The 16,772-nt window shown below is 41.4% G+C and overlaps 1 protein-coding gene across 1 annotated transcript in view; it reads left to right on the forward strand.

Moving 5' to 3' along the window:
• The first annotated feature begins 349 nt into the window (after positions 1-349).
• Positions 350-16,772, forward strand: part of COL5A2 (collagen type V alpha 2 chain) — a 116,999-nt gene continuing 100,576 nt past the window's right edge. Inside the window, exon 1 of the mRNA XM_048058465.2 lies at positions 350-799. Coding sequence (XP_047914422.1) covers positions 697-799 — 103 coding nt within the window. The 5' untranslated portion in view covers positions 350-696. The remainder of the gene's footprint in view (positions 800-16,772) is intronic.

Below are 16,772 nucleotides of genomic sequence, written 5' to 3' on the forward strand. Positions count from 1 at the left end.
AAGGAGGCGGTTTGCAGGGTCCCGCACTGCGCTGCTCTGGTGGCTCCTGGCCCCTCTCAGGGGTCTGGAGTCGTGTTGGGCAGGGCAGCCAGGGCCAGGCAGGAGCAGGTACCAGGAGAGGGGAGGGGAGGAAACCCTCCTCTCAGCACGCTGGAAGGGATCAAGTTCCCAGTAAGTGAAGCAGCTCCGAGTGGGGCTATGCCCTCCATTCCCGGGAAGCGTGCGTGCATTAAAAGCAAAGCTTTCTCCCCCTGACAGCTTCGTACCGAATTATGCTTTGCTTTCCTATTAAATTGTTCTGACACGGCATACGCGCTGCACAGCAGCACGAAAATATCCCACAAGTGTACTTGCAAAGAGAAAAGTTCAAGGAAGAGTGAAGCCTGCTCTGATTCGGTTATTTACCATCAATCAGAGTCTTGCTTGGCAGGGAGTGGATGATTATGAGCCTGAACAAGCCGAAAAGGGGCAGGAAGAGAAGTGGAGGCAGCATTCTTCCTATTTAAAGCTGCATCCCCTGAAAAGAGTGTTTGCAGACCGTGCTGGAGCTGGTGCTGAAAAAAAGGGCTCGCAGACTTTGTCCTGGGACTGATGCTGAAAGACAGAGAGATTCCCCAGCTGGCTTCATGGTGCTAAAATAACCTTACGTTTCCCTGCTTTTTGCTGCCCAGGAGGATACATGTCTAATATCTAGGCATGATGGCAATCTGGGTACAAACAAGAACTTTTTTCATCCTTGCTGCTTTATTAGGGCGATTTGTAACCATAAAAGCACAAGAAGAGGAAGAATATGACGCTGGTGAGTTTCTCTCTCCTTTTTTTCCTCCTCTTCTCTTTGTATGCAGCGTGCTTATTGTGTGATTTGGTTAATAAGCAAAATGGAAAACTTCTGGGGTACGAGAGTAACAAGATTTGTGGCTTTATACGCTGAGGATCGGGCTGCAAGGCTTGTGCTTTGGGAACCTAAGCAGAAGACGGGGGATTTTAAAAGTTGGAGTTTTGCAGAGTTCCCAGCTCTCTGCGCACAGTCCTGCGGACAAAGGGGAGGGAGGACCGATGGAAAGCAAAAAGCAGCTGTGGAGCACCCGGCAGTAAACCCCGCTGCCTGGCATGAGCAGCACGCAGGGCTGGAAAGTTTACAACAAAAGAAAGCGCTTAGGGATGAGGCTGAAGGAGGCTGCGGGGCTGGAGAGCAGCCGGGGCAGTCGGAGCTGGGAGAAGTAAACACGGAGCCGCGCAGGGTGGAGCCTTTTTGCGCCGAGCGACCTCTGCTTTCTTACGTTCTTTGTTTTAGAGAAACACCAAAATGTCATTTTCCCTTTTCCCCCTTTCTTTTGTGGTTCTTTTCCTCCTCCTCTCTCCCCTTCTCCGTCTCCTTCCCCCTCCAGCCCCGGCTGCAGAGGCTGTTTAATCCCCAGTGACAGGCTGTGATGGAACACAGCCTTCCCTGCCGTCGTGCTTTCCCACCCTCTGCCTTGCTCATCCGACCAGCGGCGGCTCCACGCGACCTGGCTGAAAGCGGCAGGGCTGGCCAGCTGCCTACCTGACCCGTGCAACCTGAAGGCTCGCAGGCTCTTTTATATCTGCTCTTACTTCGCAGCATTTCGGTGCCTGCAGGGCACCGGGTGATGGCTGGGAGAGTTCCTAGCAGCCTTTCAGTGCTTTCATCACTCTGGACGTCGTGCTGTATGTCGGTTTCCCGAAATGTGAGAAGCCTGGTTGTAGGGTATTCTGTAGCTATTGTACTCCTGCGTGCACTTTCTGGGCTTCTTGTGCATAACGTTGTTGGACGTTATTCAGAAAAGAAGCCAAAGGACCAGCATGTTGCCATACAGCACAGTTTGTAATTATTTTCTTGAATATTTTCAAGAGTTTTGTTTTCCTTGTAGCTAAACGCTGCATTGCACAAGTGAGGAGGATTCAAATTGGGTGAATAAAACAGCTACGGTTCTGCAAATTTTGTTCTACGGAGCAAAGCGGGACTCTCCTGACTGCACACAGCTGTGTGAGAAGTCCCATAGAGGGGGCACTTTGTATAGTCTTTGGAGTATAATTCATATACTCGCCATAAAGGGAGACGCATACTGTGGATTTTTCAGATACATAAAATGCCAGAGAAAACACTTGTGAAAATATTGACTTCAGTTTTTTGGTATCTGTTTAGCAAAAATCATACCTTTTACTGTTTTTTCTTTTATTATTATTATTATTATTATTATTTTAAGGCAAATCTTATGTGGGATGTCTGTTGGGTTAAGTTATTACGTCTCACTTCTTAGTTTGTTGCTATTATGGAAATTACGGGATGAGCCAGTAGTGTAGCAACACCTTCTGGGATGTACTTCCCATATGCTGATGGCTGAGGAAACCAAGATGTACGTGGTAAGCCAGAGAGCAAAATACGTTGTAATAAATTAGTGACATCTGTTTGCACTTATTTCACTTATTCATCTTCCTGTTTGGGAATGTAATAGCTTTTGTCTACCATACGTACAAGGAAGTTGCTTCTCATATGCTCAATATATTGAAAATAAAAACACAAAGAGAAAACAGAGCAATTTTGTACTGTGAGGGGTGGTGCACAGCGAGGAAGAAGGGAGCACATCCTACATATTGGTCTGGTTTAAGAGTATAAACAAGGGGTTTTCAGTCCTGATGGAGTTTCTGACTGAAGCCCAAAAACGCTGCCAAATGGGGAGGTTTTTGCCCTTCGTTTGTCTTGGTTTCAGTACCAAGTTGTGCAGAGGTCCAAGAGCAGTGTACATCGTGTTGGACTGCAAGTGATTTTGTGTTGGCTGCTGCTTCATTTCTCCCCATTCAGTTGGTCAAGTGTCACTTGAATGTAGGTGCCATGTTAAACAAGTTTCCCCAGATACCTCTGAAATAAGTAAGGTGCTTTTGGAAGTGTAAATGAGGAAAAAAAAAAACCTCTCAGACTTTCAGAAAGTATGTAAAACTGGTGCAGCAGTCATTTTTCATGCCAATGGTGGAAAAAATGAGAACGATTTAGAAACTGGTTATGTCAACCACAGTGAAAGCAAGCAATAAGTTTTACAGAAGTATCTGACAGAGTTTAGGACTGTGAGAGTGACATCCATGTATTGGTAAATAAGTCAAAATAATAAAGCAGGTAAATATATACATATATAATAAAAAGGCTGTAATGCTTCTTTAAACCAGACATACTGTTTAACATTTTTTTTTTTTTGGTGGTTATCATTGCTGTGCTTTTAAGTAATGCCAGCTTCTATATTATTATTATTTTTTTTCTCTTGGAACCATTGCAGGTTGATCTCTTTTGCTCAAGAGCACTTGGCTGACAGTGCAGTATAGTACACACACTTAAAATGCACATCAGGATGTGAAAAACAGACACTTTCAAGCCTAATAGAGGAAAATTTGTTTTTTGAGCCTAGCTAAGTGTGTCCATTAAAGAGTTACATAGGAATAAAGGCAGCTCTACAAATGCCTTTTATGTTCTTTGTAGGGGCATGGACAGGTTCAGAGATGGAATAAGTGCCCAGAAGATAGCTGAACTTGTGATATGTAAGCAGTGCTTACTTGGAAGCTCTGCTGGAGAGATTTCCACACACAGTGTCGTCTTTCCTCTTCCCTTAGTGCTCAGTATAGAGGAAAGCACTAGCAGAAGTAGTGCATGCTTTCCCACCCATTTGGACTTATAAATGTGATTGCTTTCTTCAACATAGTTATTTAAGAAAGCTAGAAACACACTTTGAGTGGAAGGTCTCTCGGTAACTTGGGTGAGAGCTGCAGCTGTGGGAATTACCTCCTTCAAGAGGATCTGTCTGTGCAGAGCCCGTTTGGGCATGGCAGTGGTGGTCGTCCAGTGCCACAATCTCCCATATTTCTCACTGCAGACCTATATTTGCCATTAGGTTCTCACCGGTTTCTGCATCACACCTTTGTCTGATAATTTTGTGTTGGTTTATTCTTCCCTGTCCCGCTCTGGCAGTGTCAGCCTTATGTCAGCTGAGATCAGTGTGAGCCCCCTAGCACTGATTAAAAGTATCTGAACTAATTTCCCTTGTTCCACTGTGTGAACAAGAACAAACAAATTAGGGTCATCCCCTCTGAATTCATGATCCTCTCTGCCCTCTTTGAATTTGACAGGTCTTTCACTTTGGAAACCAAAGGAGAGAGGAGAAAGATCTGGCAGTAATGGAGACAGAAGCAGCTGAGCTGATTGAGTTGGGGCTATTAAAATGTCCATCAACATGTCCCTGATCACAGAGGCATTATCTTCAGGGAGAAAAGAGGTTAAAATGTTGTACAGCCTCCTCTTTGTGACAGGTGCTGGGAATATGATGGCAAGAAGTGCACTGTAGCTATGAGGGGGAAATTACTGAGCATCCGTACCAGATGCTCCTCTTGTTTTCCTGAATCTTTCAACCTGGCTGAGAGCTCCTAAGGAGAATGAGATGGAAAGGAGGAAAAACATCTCAGTCTTGCTAGCTCTCACAATATAAGTGAGGATCTCAAGATACTTGTTTTTTTTTTTTCCCAGAGTTCTAGATCCTAAGATCATTTGCTTAAATGTGTGCCTCTGCTTTGAGTGAGAGAAAGCGTGTGTGTGTGTGTGTGTGTGTGTGTGTGTGTGTGTACCTGTATCAGTGTTTGGGGGTCTAATCATTGTAAATCACTCAAAACCAAAAGTGATTATGGCTCTGAACAAGCAGAAAATGAGAATCTATTATTTATTAAAAACAAAACAAAACAAAAAAACAAACTCACAGTTCTTGGGGACTGACTCATGACTTCTGAATATCTGTGGTTGGCTCAACTGCCTGTAACAGTGTGGGAAGGAGAAATTTCCTCCAGAAGAATCCCGAAGAAGTTTCTTCCTACTCAGACTGAGTGGACGCTTGCTCAAAAATTATGGAATCCATACAACTGAGGTACTCATAAGCCATCCACATCAGCTTGACTTTTTCAGAAGATGCATTGTGGTTGAGGAGTAATTGTGTATGATGGTTGTTGTGCAGGCTTCTTTTTTTTTTTTTTTTTCTCCTCCCCTCGGTGTTTACAAATGTAGATTATTGCCCTAGAAACCAGAGTGATCATTTTTTTTCTCTCATTCACATTTTGGCACATGTGCAGTTTATTTCTTGGTGAAGTCTTTTCATCGTTGCAATTAGTTTCAATACGATAGCATTCCAACGGGTCCATTTGTTCATGTGAAACACTGCAGGATTGGTTCTCTTTAACAATACTGTGAATTAACATAAAACTAAGTTTTTTTTTTTTTTTTGATTTATGTTAACTTTTTAGAAATTTTCTGAAAAAATATTTTCAATCTCAATTTATTATAAATGTGCCGATGGAAACTTTGCTTAAGAGCAGTACCTGGTGTTTAAGTAGTATTTAGCCAGGTTTCTCTTTAGGTTAGCTGGAAGTTATATGCTTTGTCTGTGATTAGAAGTAGAGCTGGCCAACTCACTAGATGACTTGGTTTTCAGTGTTTTGTGAGAAAAGAAACACAGGGATACTTGCGTGTACGTGTGGGGAAGCAGTTATTCTGAAGGCAAACCTTTATGCAATGCTACAATCCTTTAAAAAAAACAGAGCAGATGTTCATGGCCTGCGTGCAACTATTTTTCCATATACAGAGAAAGGCAATGAACTCAGAGCCAAAAAATAATGAAGTACTAATAAAAAATAGCCGAAATTCCAGCTGGAGGCACGTGATCTGTCCTTATATGTACACTGGTTGTTTTACCCATGTTTGTCTTTGTGACCCTGCTCATTTTCGTGTATAAGGTCCTGAAGATAGAAGACTTTTTGAGAAAAATTTGATTAGAAAGAATAAATCAAAGTGCTGATCCAATCGAGAATCCAATTGGATCAGAGAAAAGACTTTAACTTATTTTATAGACAAAAGAACCTATCCTCAGTCTAACGCATAGGGCAAAAACAAGTAACCTTTAGTGTAAAATGAATTAATCAGATTAACTTGGAATTTCAGTTTTTGACAAAGGCTTCTTGGAGTTTGAACATTCAAAGCATGAGGAAAGACTTGTGCTCGCTGCCCAAACCCTCAAAGCGCAGCAGACGCACCTTGCTGAAGTGCCCTTCTCAATCCTTGGCGAGAGCGTCACATGCAAGAGGCCGGGTGTTATTTGAACTGGAAGGTGTAATGCATTAATTCAAAGCGTAGTGAGAAAGGAAGGAGGAAAACCGTGGTTTTCAGTAGTATAAAATAAATGTTCTTCAGTTATTGAAGAAATCAGATGTTTTCAAGCTGCAGAAAAGTAGCTGATAAGATACATAATGTTCTGAGGGTGATGGGTACAGTATGGGTGACGCTGTGTACTGGTTATATAGCTGATGTAATCCATGCATTGTGTCTATATAAATTATACCTTTTCTCCACAGTTTTTGACATTATTTTTAGATGATTTATGGTTTTTCTGACTTAAATTCAGAGAAACTTGAAGAGTTAGTGCAGTTATTGAGCTACCAGAGAAAGAGAAAGTGATAGGCAATTTTTGTTTTAAGTTATCCATTATTACTTGAAATTGCCTACTGTAAAATTCATGTTGCATTGTTTCAAATAAGAAATCCTACGTTGTGGTGCCTTCCCTTCCAGGAACTCCAGCATACCTCGTGTGTCCTGGAACTGACACATTTCTAAAACTCCTATCAACAATTCAGCAAATTTGGGACATTTTCCAAGTTAATAGTTTAAAAAGGCCCACATGTTTAGACCTCCTTATTACTGACTGCAAGCAAGGGCACTTGGGCCCTCTTGCTTCCAAAGCCTTTTGCATATTTTAATTTTTGAATAATTGCTAATGAACATTAAAAACCTCTGCAGATGAAGGAAAATAGTTGCGAGCAGCGGCAAATCTAACCCCCTGTTGCTTGTGTTAGTGGTAGTCTTTTGATGCCATGATGCTATAAAGCATCCTTACTACAGACCAAGGGATATGTTGATGATTCTGAATATATTTTGTGTCAATATTAGGAGTTCATTCTTTATGGAAAACACAAATATGGAATATTCTGTGACTCTCTTTAATGCTTATATATCAGAGATTGGGAAGTGCAGCCACTCTTGATAGAAACAGATAATAACTTTTTGCACTTAGGGTTCTTATATTAGTGAGGTGTTTGGCCACTGGACGTGCCCTGAGCTGCGACACACCTTGGTCTGCTTGTGGTTCCCATCTGCTGGAAGCACCATGTAGCACGCTCTGCCTCGCCATACGCTTGGGTGCGAAGCATGAGCAGGGCAGAGCTTGGCTGCCATTGGATTTATACATCAAAATTCTTGTTTCATAGGCTGCTTTATGGTTATGAAAATAGTAGCACACGGGGAGCTTTGGATGCTGTGGTAATTAAAGTATCTAAACAGTTGCTTACAATTATCTTTCCTCACCAGCAGCACCAATTTTTCGCAGCCTGCTGTGCTGTCTTTTATTGTTGCAGTGAGGAACAATTTCTTTACTCTGCTATCGCACCCGCCTTTGCTGTGGAAAGGTCATGTGTTATGTAAGCACCACGACTAAGGATGATTGTCAGAGGGCCAGCAGTGCGGTGCTCTTGTACACGAAGCCTCTATTCATGCAGGCCCTTGAGATTCTGGTTTTATTAGCTGCCAAAGAAAGGTCTCGTCTCCGGAGAGCCAGGCTAAGGTTGTTGCTTGGCCATGCTGCTGCCAGTTGAAGGTTGACTGGAGTTTTGGAGAGCTTGTGGTTTTCTGCAGCTTTGCGTAAATACTACAGTTGGGAGGATGATATGATGGGGCTGTTTTTATAGGGGAAAAACTTCCACAGCATTTTTTGCCTTCGCCGGTTTTCATTTATAGCCTTTGGACTACATAAAGGTAGCATGGGCGGACAAAGGAATTAATGTGAATCTCTGTGTGCCTGTTCTTGGGATAATATGGCTGAATAGAAACACAAACAGCAACTCTGATGCTGCTGGCAGGAACTCAGAGGTTTGGACATGAACTCATTGAGAGTAGGAACGCAAGAGTAAGCTGTTTCATTCAGGCTTGCTCCCTGCTGTTCAGTAGATGTCTGATCGAGAAGGTCAATGCAGTGTCTTCACCAAACACTCTTTGGTCACCAAATCCTTGCCAGCAGCCTTCAGCAAGCTGAGGACCTGAAGTGAAATATTAAAGGCACAATGGCAGCATAGTGTAGGAAGGGAGGGATTAAGGGAGGTCAAAGGAATCGCTGTGAGCCTGTGTCTTGGCCCAGTTGCTCCAAGATTAATATTGCACTCTAAAATGACCATGAAAATACTGGCTTGGCCAGGAAGAAATTGCTCCTCATTTGGGAGGAACTTGTGCCACCTGTCCCTGGATAGCTGTATTATTCAGGTTCCTTCAGAGGCTGGGCTGGGACTGCTTTAAAGCAGTCCTTCTTCCAGAAGATCATGGATGATCCTGATTTGTTTTTTGATTTTTAATCACTCTCCAGTCTAAATTATCATGTCTACTGTCTTGTTAAATATCACAACAGGACAAGGAAAAATATTTAGGGTAAAAAACAGAATCAGTAAATGCAAGCTGTGCTTGCTTGCTTGCCTGTTTTCCATTCAGCTTTGCACAAACATTTTCTTTACAGGGTTTCACCAATTTTTTGATGTAATGAGAACGTGATGTAACGGCACAGTGACTGCTGTCCTGTGATAATTACTTTTGTTGCATTTTCTACTTAGCTCAAAGTGGTTGCTGCAGTGCCTTGGGTTCTCCAAATACTTCCCGTGTTCAGTGGTTGGGTAACGGCGTCCCATGGTACATTGTTGGAATAACTGAAATCTCACTGGCGATAGAAATCTCACATTAAGCCATCAGCTTAAGGAAGCTAAGGTCAAAAACAGGAGAGCATTTCGGTGGTGCCTGTGACCAGAAACCTGTCAAGGAAATCAGCTGCAATGGAGATTAACCCCTGAGGGCTCCGGCTGGCAAAGCACAGAGCGGTTCTGGGGTTGTCCTGCCTCAACACTGCCTGACAGCAGGGCTGCTGGTGCTAGCTGAGTAGTACCTTCTGGAGCTGCCACATATTATTTCTACAGGGAAAGGCCACTTATTGGAGGTTTGGAAAATTCATCAGGAAGATTGAAAATCTATTAGACTTCAAGTTTTTGGAGATACAAACAAATCTTTCCAAAATATTTTGGGGTTCAAACTCAAAGCTGGTGCTGCAGCATCTCTGTCCCCTAGACTCATTCATGGTGTGTAGTGTGGAATTACAACGTACATGGCTGTTACAGGGGAAAGATGTTGTAGAGTTTTTTTTTTATTATTATTTTTTCCCTCTCTCCAGATAATTTCAAAAGACTGCTGTTTGATGGCTTTATGCAGTGTTATGTAAAAGCATTTCACTGCTAATAAAGCAGTTGGTGCTTGTGTCTCCTGAAATCTTAAAGCCAGTATTGGCTTGAATGTTGCTGTTTTGAGCGGTGGGACCGTTAATTATAGGTACAAGATTAGCAGTAATGTATCTCCATTGTGGATGATACCTTGTGGTTTTACAGATGGTGTTCTGTAGTCATCTTGGTCAGGAAAGAAGCAGGATATGAATGAATTTCACAGATGAGAACGAGGAATGAGATACTCGCCATCTGTGCAAAAATATGGGTAAATCAAAGAACAGAATTATCTTAGAAAAGTGTAGGCTGGACTGGTGATTCAAAAAACTAAAACCAAACAAAAAGCAGAGTTTGCATTATGCTGTGTGATCAGAGGAGGGTAAAACCAAGGATGCAATTCTTTGTCAGATAGTAGGATCTAGTAGAGAAAACAGCCTTCTCATCACGCGTTTCGTGTTAGGCAGAAAAGCATGAGGGAAAGATGGAGAGGCTTTCGCTCATCATTCAGCTACCAACCCCAGGTAAAGATAAATATTTTTTTCTTAATGCTAACTGATGGGGAACATGGAAGAGTTTTTCATGTGAAAAGCTCATATATATGCCTTCACAGTGTTTCCCCAGCAATGTGAGCTATTAAAATAACGCCTTTGGTGAAAGGTGTACAGGACCAAACTGGCGCATTAAGCATATATAGCCTCTAATGAGACATAGCATAAGATTTGTTAGCAATCCTGTATTTTATTAAAATCGAACCTTTAAAAACAGCTTGAATTGTCTGAGCAGTGAAGAGGAATGCATGTGGCAACAACTTCTGAAGACGTGAGGATTTTCATAGGCCCAGTATTCAAATCATGGTACTTTGATGTCATTATTATAGGCAGATCACAGAAAAGGCTCCCAGTTTTGCATCTGAAATCCCCTTTAGTTTATCCAACTCTTTGTTGAGGGGAAGTCTTAGTGGAAAAAATATTTTAATTTCAAATTGCATGTACTAGAAAAGAAATCAAGTCTGCATGTAATATAACATCATCTTTTGTATTTATTTTAAATATCTTTAATTTAGAACTCTTTCAAATCAGAAACATTTTGGACAGTAAAGCTATGGGTATAAATGCTTAAATTTTTCACATGAATTCATATGTGCTAGTAATTTACAGTGTGTTAAATTTTAGACTAGTGTAATACATAGTTCATTATATATATAGTACATTTTAAATATATATATATAGTGCATTTATATATATGGTGATGTCTCTAGACATCAGACGTTCCCACTGTATGGGAACTACATTGCAAGGCAAACGCATCTCACTGGAGAAGGTAATGGAGGAGGATTTCCAGATGTTTAAATGCTTGTTTTGGCAAGAGTCAGAAAACACTGGAACATGCATTGGCAACAAAGGAAGAAAGGAAGCAAAGAACCTGATGTAAGAGACATTGAGCCTGGCGACAAAGAAAGCAGAACATGGAAAATGGAGCCGTGTGGGGAAGGGAGAGCCAACAGAACAGTATGGCTGCTATGACAGCACTGGTTATTAAAATTATACTAATGACAGTGCCACAAGTCTACTTCAGAAATCAGGGACAGGTTGTTCTTTACCTGATTTTCATTTTTCTGGTTGCAACTTTTGCTGTAGTGAGAGAAAGTTTTATCTAAACCCGGATGCTGAGATGAGTCGTTATGGTGTAATCTGATTTTATCTTGTTACTGTAAAGTGCAGGACCTTCCTACACGTTTGTGCAGTGCTGCTGAACACAAAGCACCCTTGATCTCTGATAAAGCCTTGGGGAACTACTGTAATATATGTACTGAGTCATCATGCTAATAATATTTTTGTTGAATTGCATGGATTTTCATTTTGAATAGCTAGCTGACTTCAGAAATGGAATCTGGCCCCTGTGCAGAGAAATCTCTAGACGGTGAGCCACAGAAATTGTTGCTTGCTGTAAGGTTTCAGTACATACACCTCTTTATCAGGTTTGTCTTCCTTTTAGTAGACAGGCTTTGCAGCCTTACCACATTGCACCAAATCATGCACATTTCAATTTATTTAGCTTTTTGGGTGGCAGGGAGAGAAGAGTTAAGTCTTGATCTCTTCAGGCTATGCATATTTGTCCTTATGAAAGATTCCAGGGCCAACCACTGCGAATTGTACTGCTCTAATTTTTATTGGTGATATCTTTCTCATGGTTTTACAATTGAGGATATGAAGAACTCAATACTTTAATTTTTTTTCCCCCTCCAGCTGTTCTCTGTTTCTTCGAGCCTTCCCCGGTTTCCTAGGAAACCCCTGTAGGATGGAATTTGTCTGTTTTACAGGCACTGTGCAAGATAGGCAGCGTATTTTGTTTGTGTTTGAACGTAATGAACACAGAAAGTAAATGTTTGGTGATTTAAACCTCCCATTCAGTGGAGTGCTTTAGAATCCAACTTAAAGTGCATGAATAGCCTTTTTTCTTACAATGACGTGACTTGTAGTTAGCTGTGTTTGCCTAAATACCGTAATGAATGAGGACTTTAATTATTTCAGATTTTCGTTACGCTTATCCAATAGGTTAAATGTTTAAACTTGTTTCAAAATAGTCGAAAATATAGCACTTCTTGTGAGATAAAACAGCTTTGTGGGCTGAAAGATGGCAAGCTGAAGTGAAAGCATGTGCTGTTGGATGGTATGTTGGCTGGACTTACTAGCCACCAGCTGATATTCAAGTTAGCTGGGATAATCTTAAGATCCACGAGTTTACAGCTTGATCAAATGGTTGAAATAATGAATTAGAATGTAAATATTGCCTATCTTGAGCCCCTGCATAAAGTCCCTTCTCTTGTTCACCCAGAGTTGCCACACTCCCAGAATAAAAATGGTATGGGTTTAACGTATCCTTGTTATCTCCCAGCATAACAAAATAAATTGATTTTGGTTAGGGTTAGGGGAGCGGTCCATGTTCAAACTTCCAGTTGTTTACTATACAACCACAAGATTTGCAGCTGATTTAGCTAAAGGGGTATACTTTTACAAAAACTGGTCTCCAGTGGCTGTTTGTTGCAACTACCAGCTTATTCTTCTGGTCTCAAAGAAAATAAAAATCAGAGTGGTTTTTCCTGAATTGGATTTTATTTCTTTATAAGGTGTTTAAATTCACTCTTCTTGTTTGCTCTTTTTTTTTTTAATTTTATTATTTTTTTTTAATTTCAAGTCTTCTCCCTTGTGAAGGCTGAAAGACTGAAATTCCTCCCTGAAGTTAGGAGGACGTAGAATTTTCTAAGTCATTTGTTTATACAGTGTAAAGCAGTTCACAATGTAATGTAAATACCAGGACACTGATGCTCCTAAGTTTGCAGACAGTATTGACTTATAACTGTTTATTCAAATGGCAGAGCTAGCTCCAGGACATTGTGTTATAGTCAGGCAAGGCAAATAGCTAAGCATTCTGAGTCCTTCTGATACATAACAAACTTCAGTTTAAGGCTAGAGCTGTTTGCTTCGGTCAGGTTCTCCTAGTATTTGTTTCTGAGGGTGAAAGGTCTGCGCCCCACTAGCCCCGAGTCATCTGGTACAAATAGGATGGGGATTTGGTGAACGATTTCTGAGCTCATGCAGGAAAAGCTGCTTGTGAAAGCTTCCCTTTAGGGAAGGGACCCTAAAGATCATCTAGTTCCAAGCCCTGCCATGGGCAGGGATGTATATTGTATAGCGAATATTTCTTGTGCAGTACAGCACAATCTTGTCAGACATCTGAAATGTTTCTTTCAAGTCTTACTGGACTTAACATATCCCCTGTTCCTAAGGGTGATGTAGGCACGTGTCATTCATGACATATAGCTCTGCTACACATTTTGGTAACCCAGAAATGGATTTGGGGCTGGGAGAAATTGCAGATTTAGCCATTACCCATGCATATAGACATACTACCCACCAAGAAACACAAAGTGAGTCCTCAAAATGCTTCCTTCCTCTGTTATACTATTTTTCTTATTTTTTTCCCCTCTTTTTCTTCTCTCCTCTCCTCATCTTGTGGGAAACAAGTAGGAGCCTCCTACCAGACAGCTTTGGTTTTGGAAATGGAATTGTCTTCACACTAAGGCAATGTTTTAATTTCTGTACCAGTGCGTACCAGTTACATTAATTTCTAAAGCAAGTTTTGGAGCACAGTCTGCTGCCTCTGCAATACACCCTGAGTCAGTGTTACAAGTGCTTCTGATCTGTGCAATTACATACAAAGATTTCAGGGCAGCAATAAAATTTTTGTTCTTCACCAACCAGCAACAGAGATTTAGAGCAGGAAATAGCTGGAGAGAGGTTTCTCAAGATCTGTTAAAGTGCCCCACTAACCATACTTCAATATTCCTGTATTTTATGGACTTTAAAATGGGTTTTATTTCTGGATTGCTTTCTTGAAAACATTGTAGAGCTACATCATTGTAAAATGTCATCTCCTTTCAAAACGTTCTGCATACACAAATGTATGCAGTTTCTTCACGTGTTAAGGATGCTGCACTGTTAATAGGTGGGGAAATGGGAGCACAGAGGGTTTAGGCATCTATTTCCAACTGTATGCTGCTCCTGAATATTCCCTCCAGATACTCGGATACCCAGATGTTGCTTTCAAAGATTTATTCATGTAATGTCCACCTTCTGTGTAAGGGTGTTTCACAGGGAGCTCTAGACACCTGCTTTATATTTAATTGTTTAGCTCAGTTGCACGAGGATGTTGTGCAAAAGACTGTCGCACCGGCTGGTGTATTCTGTCGTATTTGGAAGAAGATGCTTTTGTTAACAGAGAGATGATTTATATGGATGCTATTCTGTTCTTTCATTGTTTATTACCAGATGTGCATCTGGGATTTAATTTATTGCCCTTAAGATATTCTGAAGAGGAATTGTGTTCTGAATGAAGCAATCACAGCCTTTGTACCTTACCAGTTGGCTCTTCTGCCGCAGTGCCTGATCCCTGGGCTCCTCAGGGTATGTTCTTTTTGGAGTGAGCTCGCCGGTAAAGGATGAGTCCTGTTTTCCATACTGACCTCAAACTGTACATAATTACATAAATCCAGCCAACCATAACAATGAGGTGCACATAGAGAATGTACTTCACAGAGGGATTTTGTAGAGCTTGCAGTGCTGTTAAGTTGAAATTACATAGCATTTTATGGGAAATGTATAGTTATGTCCTCTGCTGTGCCTTCCCGGGTGCTATACCATAAAAGAAATGCAACATTGGTATCAGCTCTGCTGGGAGGTTGGCTTTTTGCAGTATTGAATGAGGGGGTGGTGGAGGGAATTTCACTCTGGCAGTCTGACATTTACTGAGGGCAGCTGAGCAGGATTTGGACTCGGGAATGGCTGGTTAGATTCACTGCAGATCTGCCTCCTCCTTAGGGTGGGAAACATATTTTGGGCATGGAATTCACTTTTATTTTACCAAGATGTTACCTTTCACCCTTCTTATATGCCCCTTCTTGCTCCCAGCCTGATGAGCAGTGACCACAGTGCTCCGGCTCCTTTGCTCCTTCCTCGTGCCCTGCGTGTCCTCAGCTCAGTCTGGGTGCTGCCTCCCAGCACTGCTTCAAGCTGGCAAAACCCAGTGCTTGATTTCCAATTCACTCCAAAAATGATTTTCATTTCAGGTGTTCCTGTTACTTTGAGAGGAAAAAAAAAAAGGAGAACTGGTTTATTGAACACGTACCAGTTCCCATTTGTGAAACAATTAGAAAACTGATTGTCAATCGCCTGTCCCAATGGTGGTTCTGATTTGATTTCTGCACTGGAAAAGTTTTAAATTGACTTTTTTTTTTTTCTTGTTATCCTTGATAGATTAACATAAACAACATGATAAATTTCAAATGAATGTTTCAAACAGTCGGTTTTTATTTTCATAGCTAAAATAAACTGGTTATGAAGTGGAAACTTAACTGTGCTTGATCCTTGTACAAGTTGGCACCTAGATACCAACCTTACCTTACATAATTTGCCAACAGTAGAAACACTTTTTGTGCTGTAGGAATCCAAATAGCTTGTGAGACACACACCTGTGCAGATCTGGTGTATAACCGGGAGGGTAAATGTTTTATTTGAATGCAATATTAATGGGTTTATTTGAGCTTGGAGAATTTTGGCTGAGAAAATGAGGATTGATTTTATTTTATTATTATTATTTTTTAAATGCAGCTCTCAGAATGTTCACTTTTTATTTATTTTACCTCTGGTCTGCAGTATGTACTGTAAGTTCAGGGCTTGGGAATGGTCTTAGGCAAGTTGCTTGGAAGTTGAAATCCCTTTCACCTGAAGGGGTAGTGTCTGGAGCTGGTGCTGAGAGCCAGGAGTAGGAACTGACTCGAGGGTGACCTCCATGAGCCTGCTCCAGTTTTCTGGGCTGGTACTTCACCGTGTTCCATGGGTCGTTGTTATTTCTGAAATCTGCACAGAACAACTGAAATAAAGGCAAGCCACTGATTATTTATGTCAGCTTCCATGAAGGAGGCCTATCCTAGGCAACCTGCCATCAATTATCCACACAATTCATAACAATAAAAGCAAAAAAGCAGCAAACCACATTTGCCAACTGCCTTAGCTTAGGGGAAATGAAATCATCCAACCCCTCATGTTCCCTTAGGCCCTGCAACTCAGCCCCTATCAAACATTTGTTCCAGAAACAAGCTCTGTCTCTGCTGGAGTTGAAAATGTACATGTTAATATATTCCAACAGATCATGAAATTTCCTAGCTTAGAAGGCTGGCTGTGCCAAGCTCCTCTTGTGCAGACTATAATTTCCTTTCTAAAGAGAGAAGAAGCATCTGGACCCACTCAGTCCCGGAGCAGAGTGCCTCCTCCACGTCAGCACGCCGGCGCTGCTCAGCTGCGGGCTGCCTGCAGCCACCGCCTTCGAGCCCCACGTTCAGGATTGGAACCAAACCCCCAGGACTGAGCACACTGAAATGGTCAGAAAGTTCTGTCCCTGACCCAGAACTGGGTTGCGAGGGGTCATCGATGCACGCTGCAGGCATGGCTCTGCACTCTCTGAGAGACAGGGCATTAGCACAAAACCTTCTCCCAGCATTGCTAGCATTAGGAACCTAGAAAACGCAGGGTCTGCTTTCATTCACCTATGCAAAGTACAAGGGAAGAGGCTACATTTAACTTTTTAAGATCAGAATTAAACTGGAAATTTAGGATTTTCTCAGTTTGTTTATGAAAATTTATTTTAAACTTCCATTCTCTGCCAGTGTCTCTTGCTAGAAATTTTATGGTAATGAAATTTTTGTCAAAGACCATATTTAAATCTGATGGTACAGTTTTAATATATTTGGGAAGAATGATAGATTATTAATGTCGGGGAGAGAGTGGTATGGTATCTAAATCCACTCCTGGTTTCATCTCCCTAGCTCTTTCTAGACTACTCTTTTCTCTGTTTTATTTTCTAAGAGAAAATAC

The sequence above is a fragment of the Anser cygnoides genome, chromosome 6 (assembly GCF_040182565.1).
Source record: "Anser cygnoides isolate HZ-2024a breed goose chromosome 6, Taihu_goose_T2T_genome, whole genome shotgun sequence".
Taxonomy (NCBI): domain Eukaryota; kingdom Metazoa; phylum Chordata; class Aves; order Anseriformes; family Anatidae; genus Anser; species Anser cygnoides.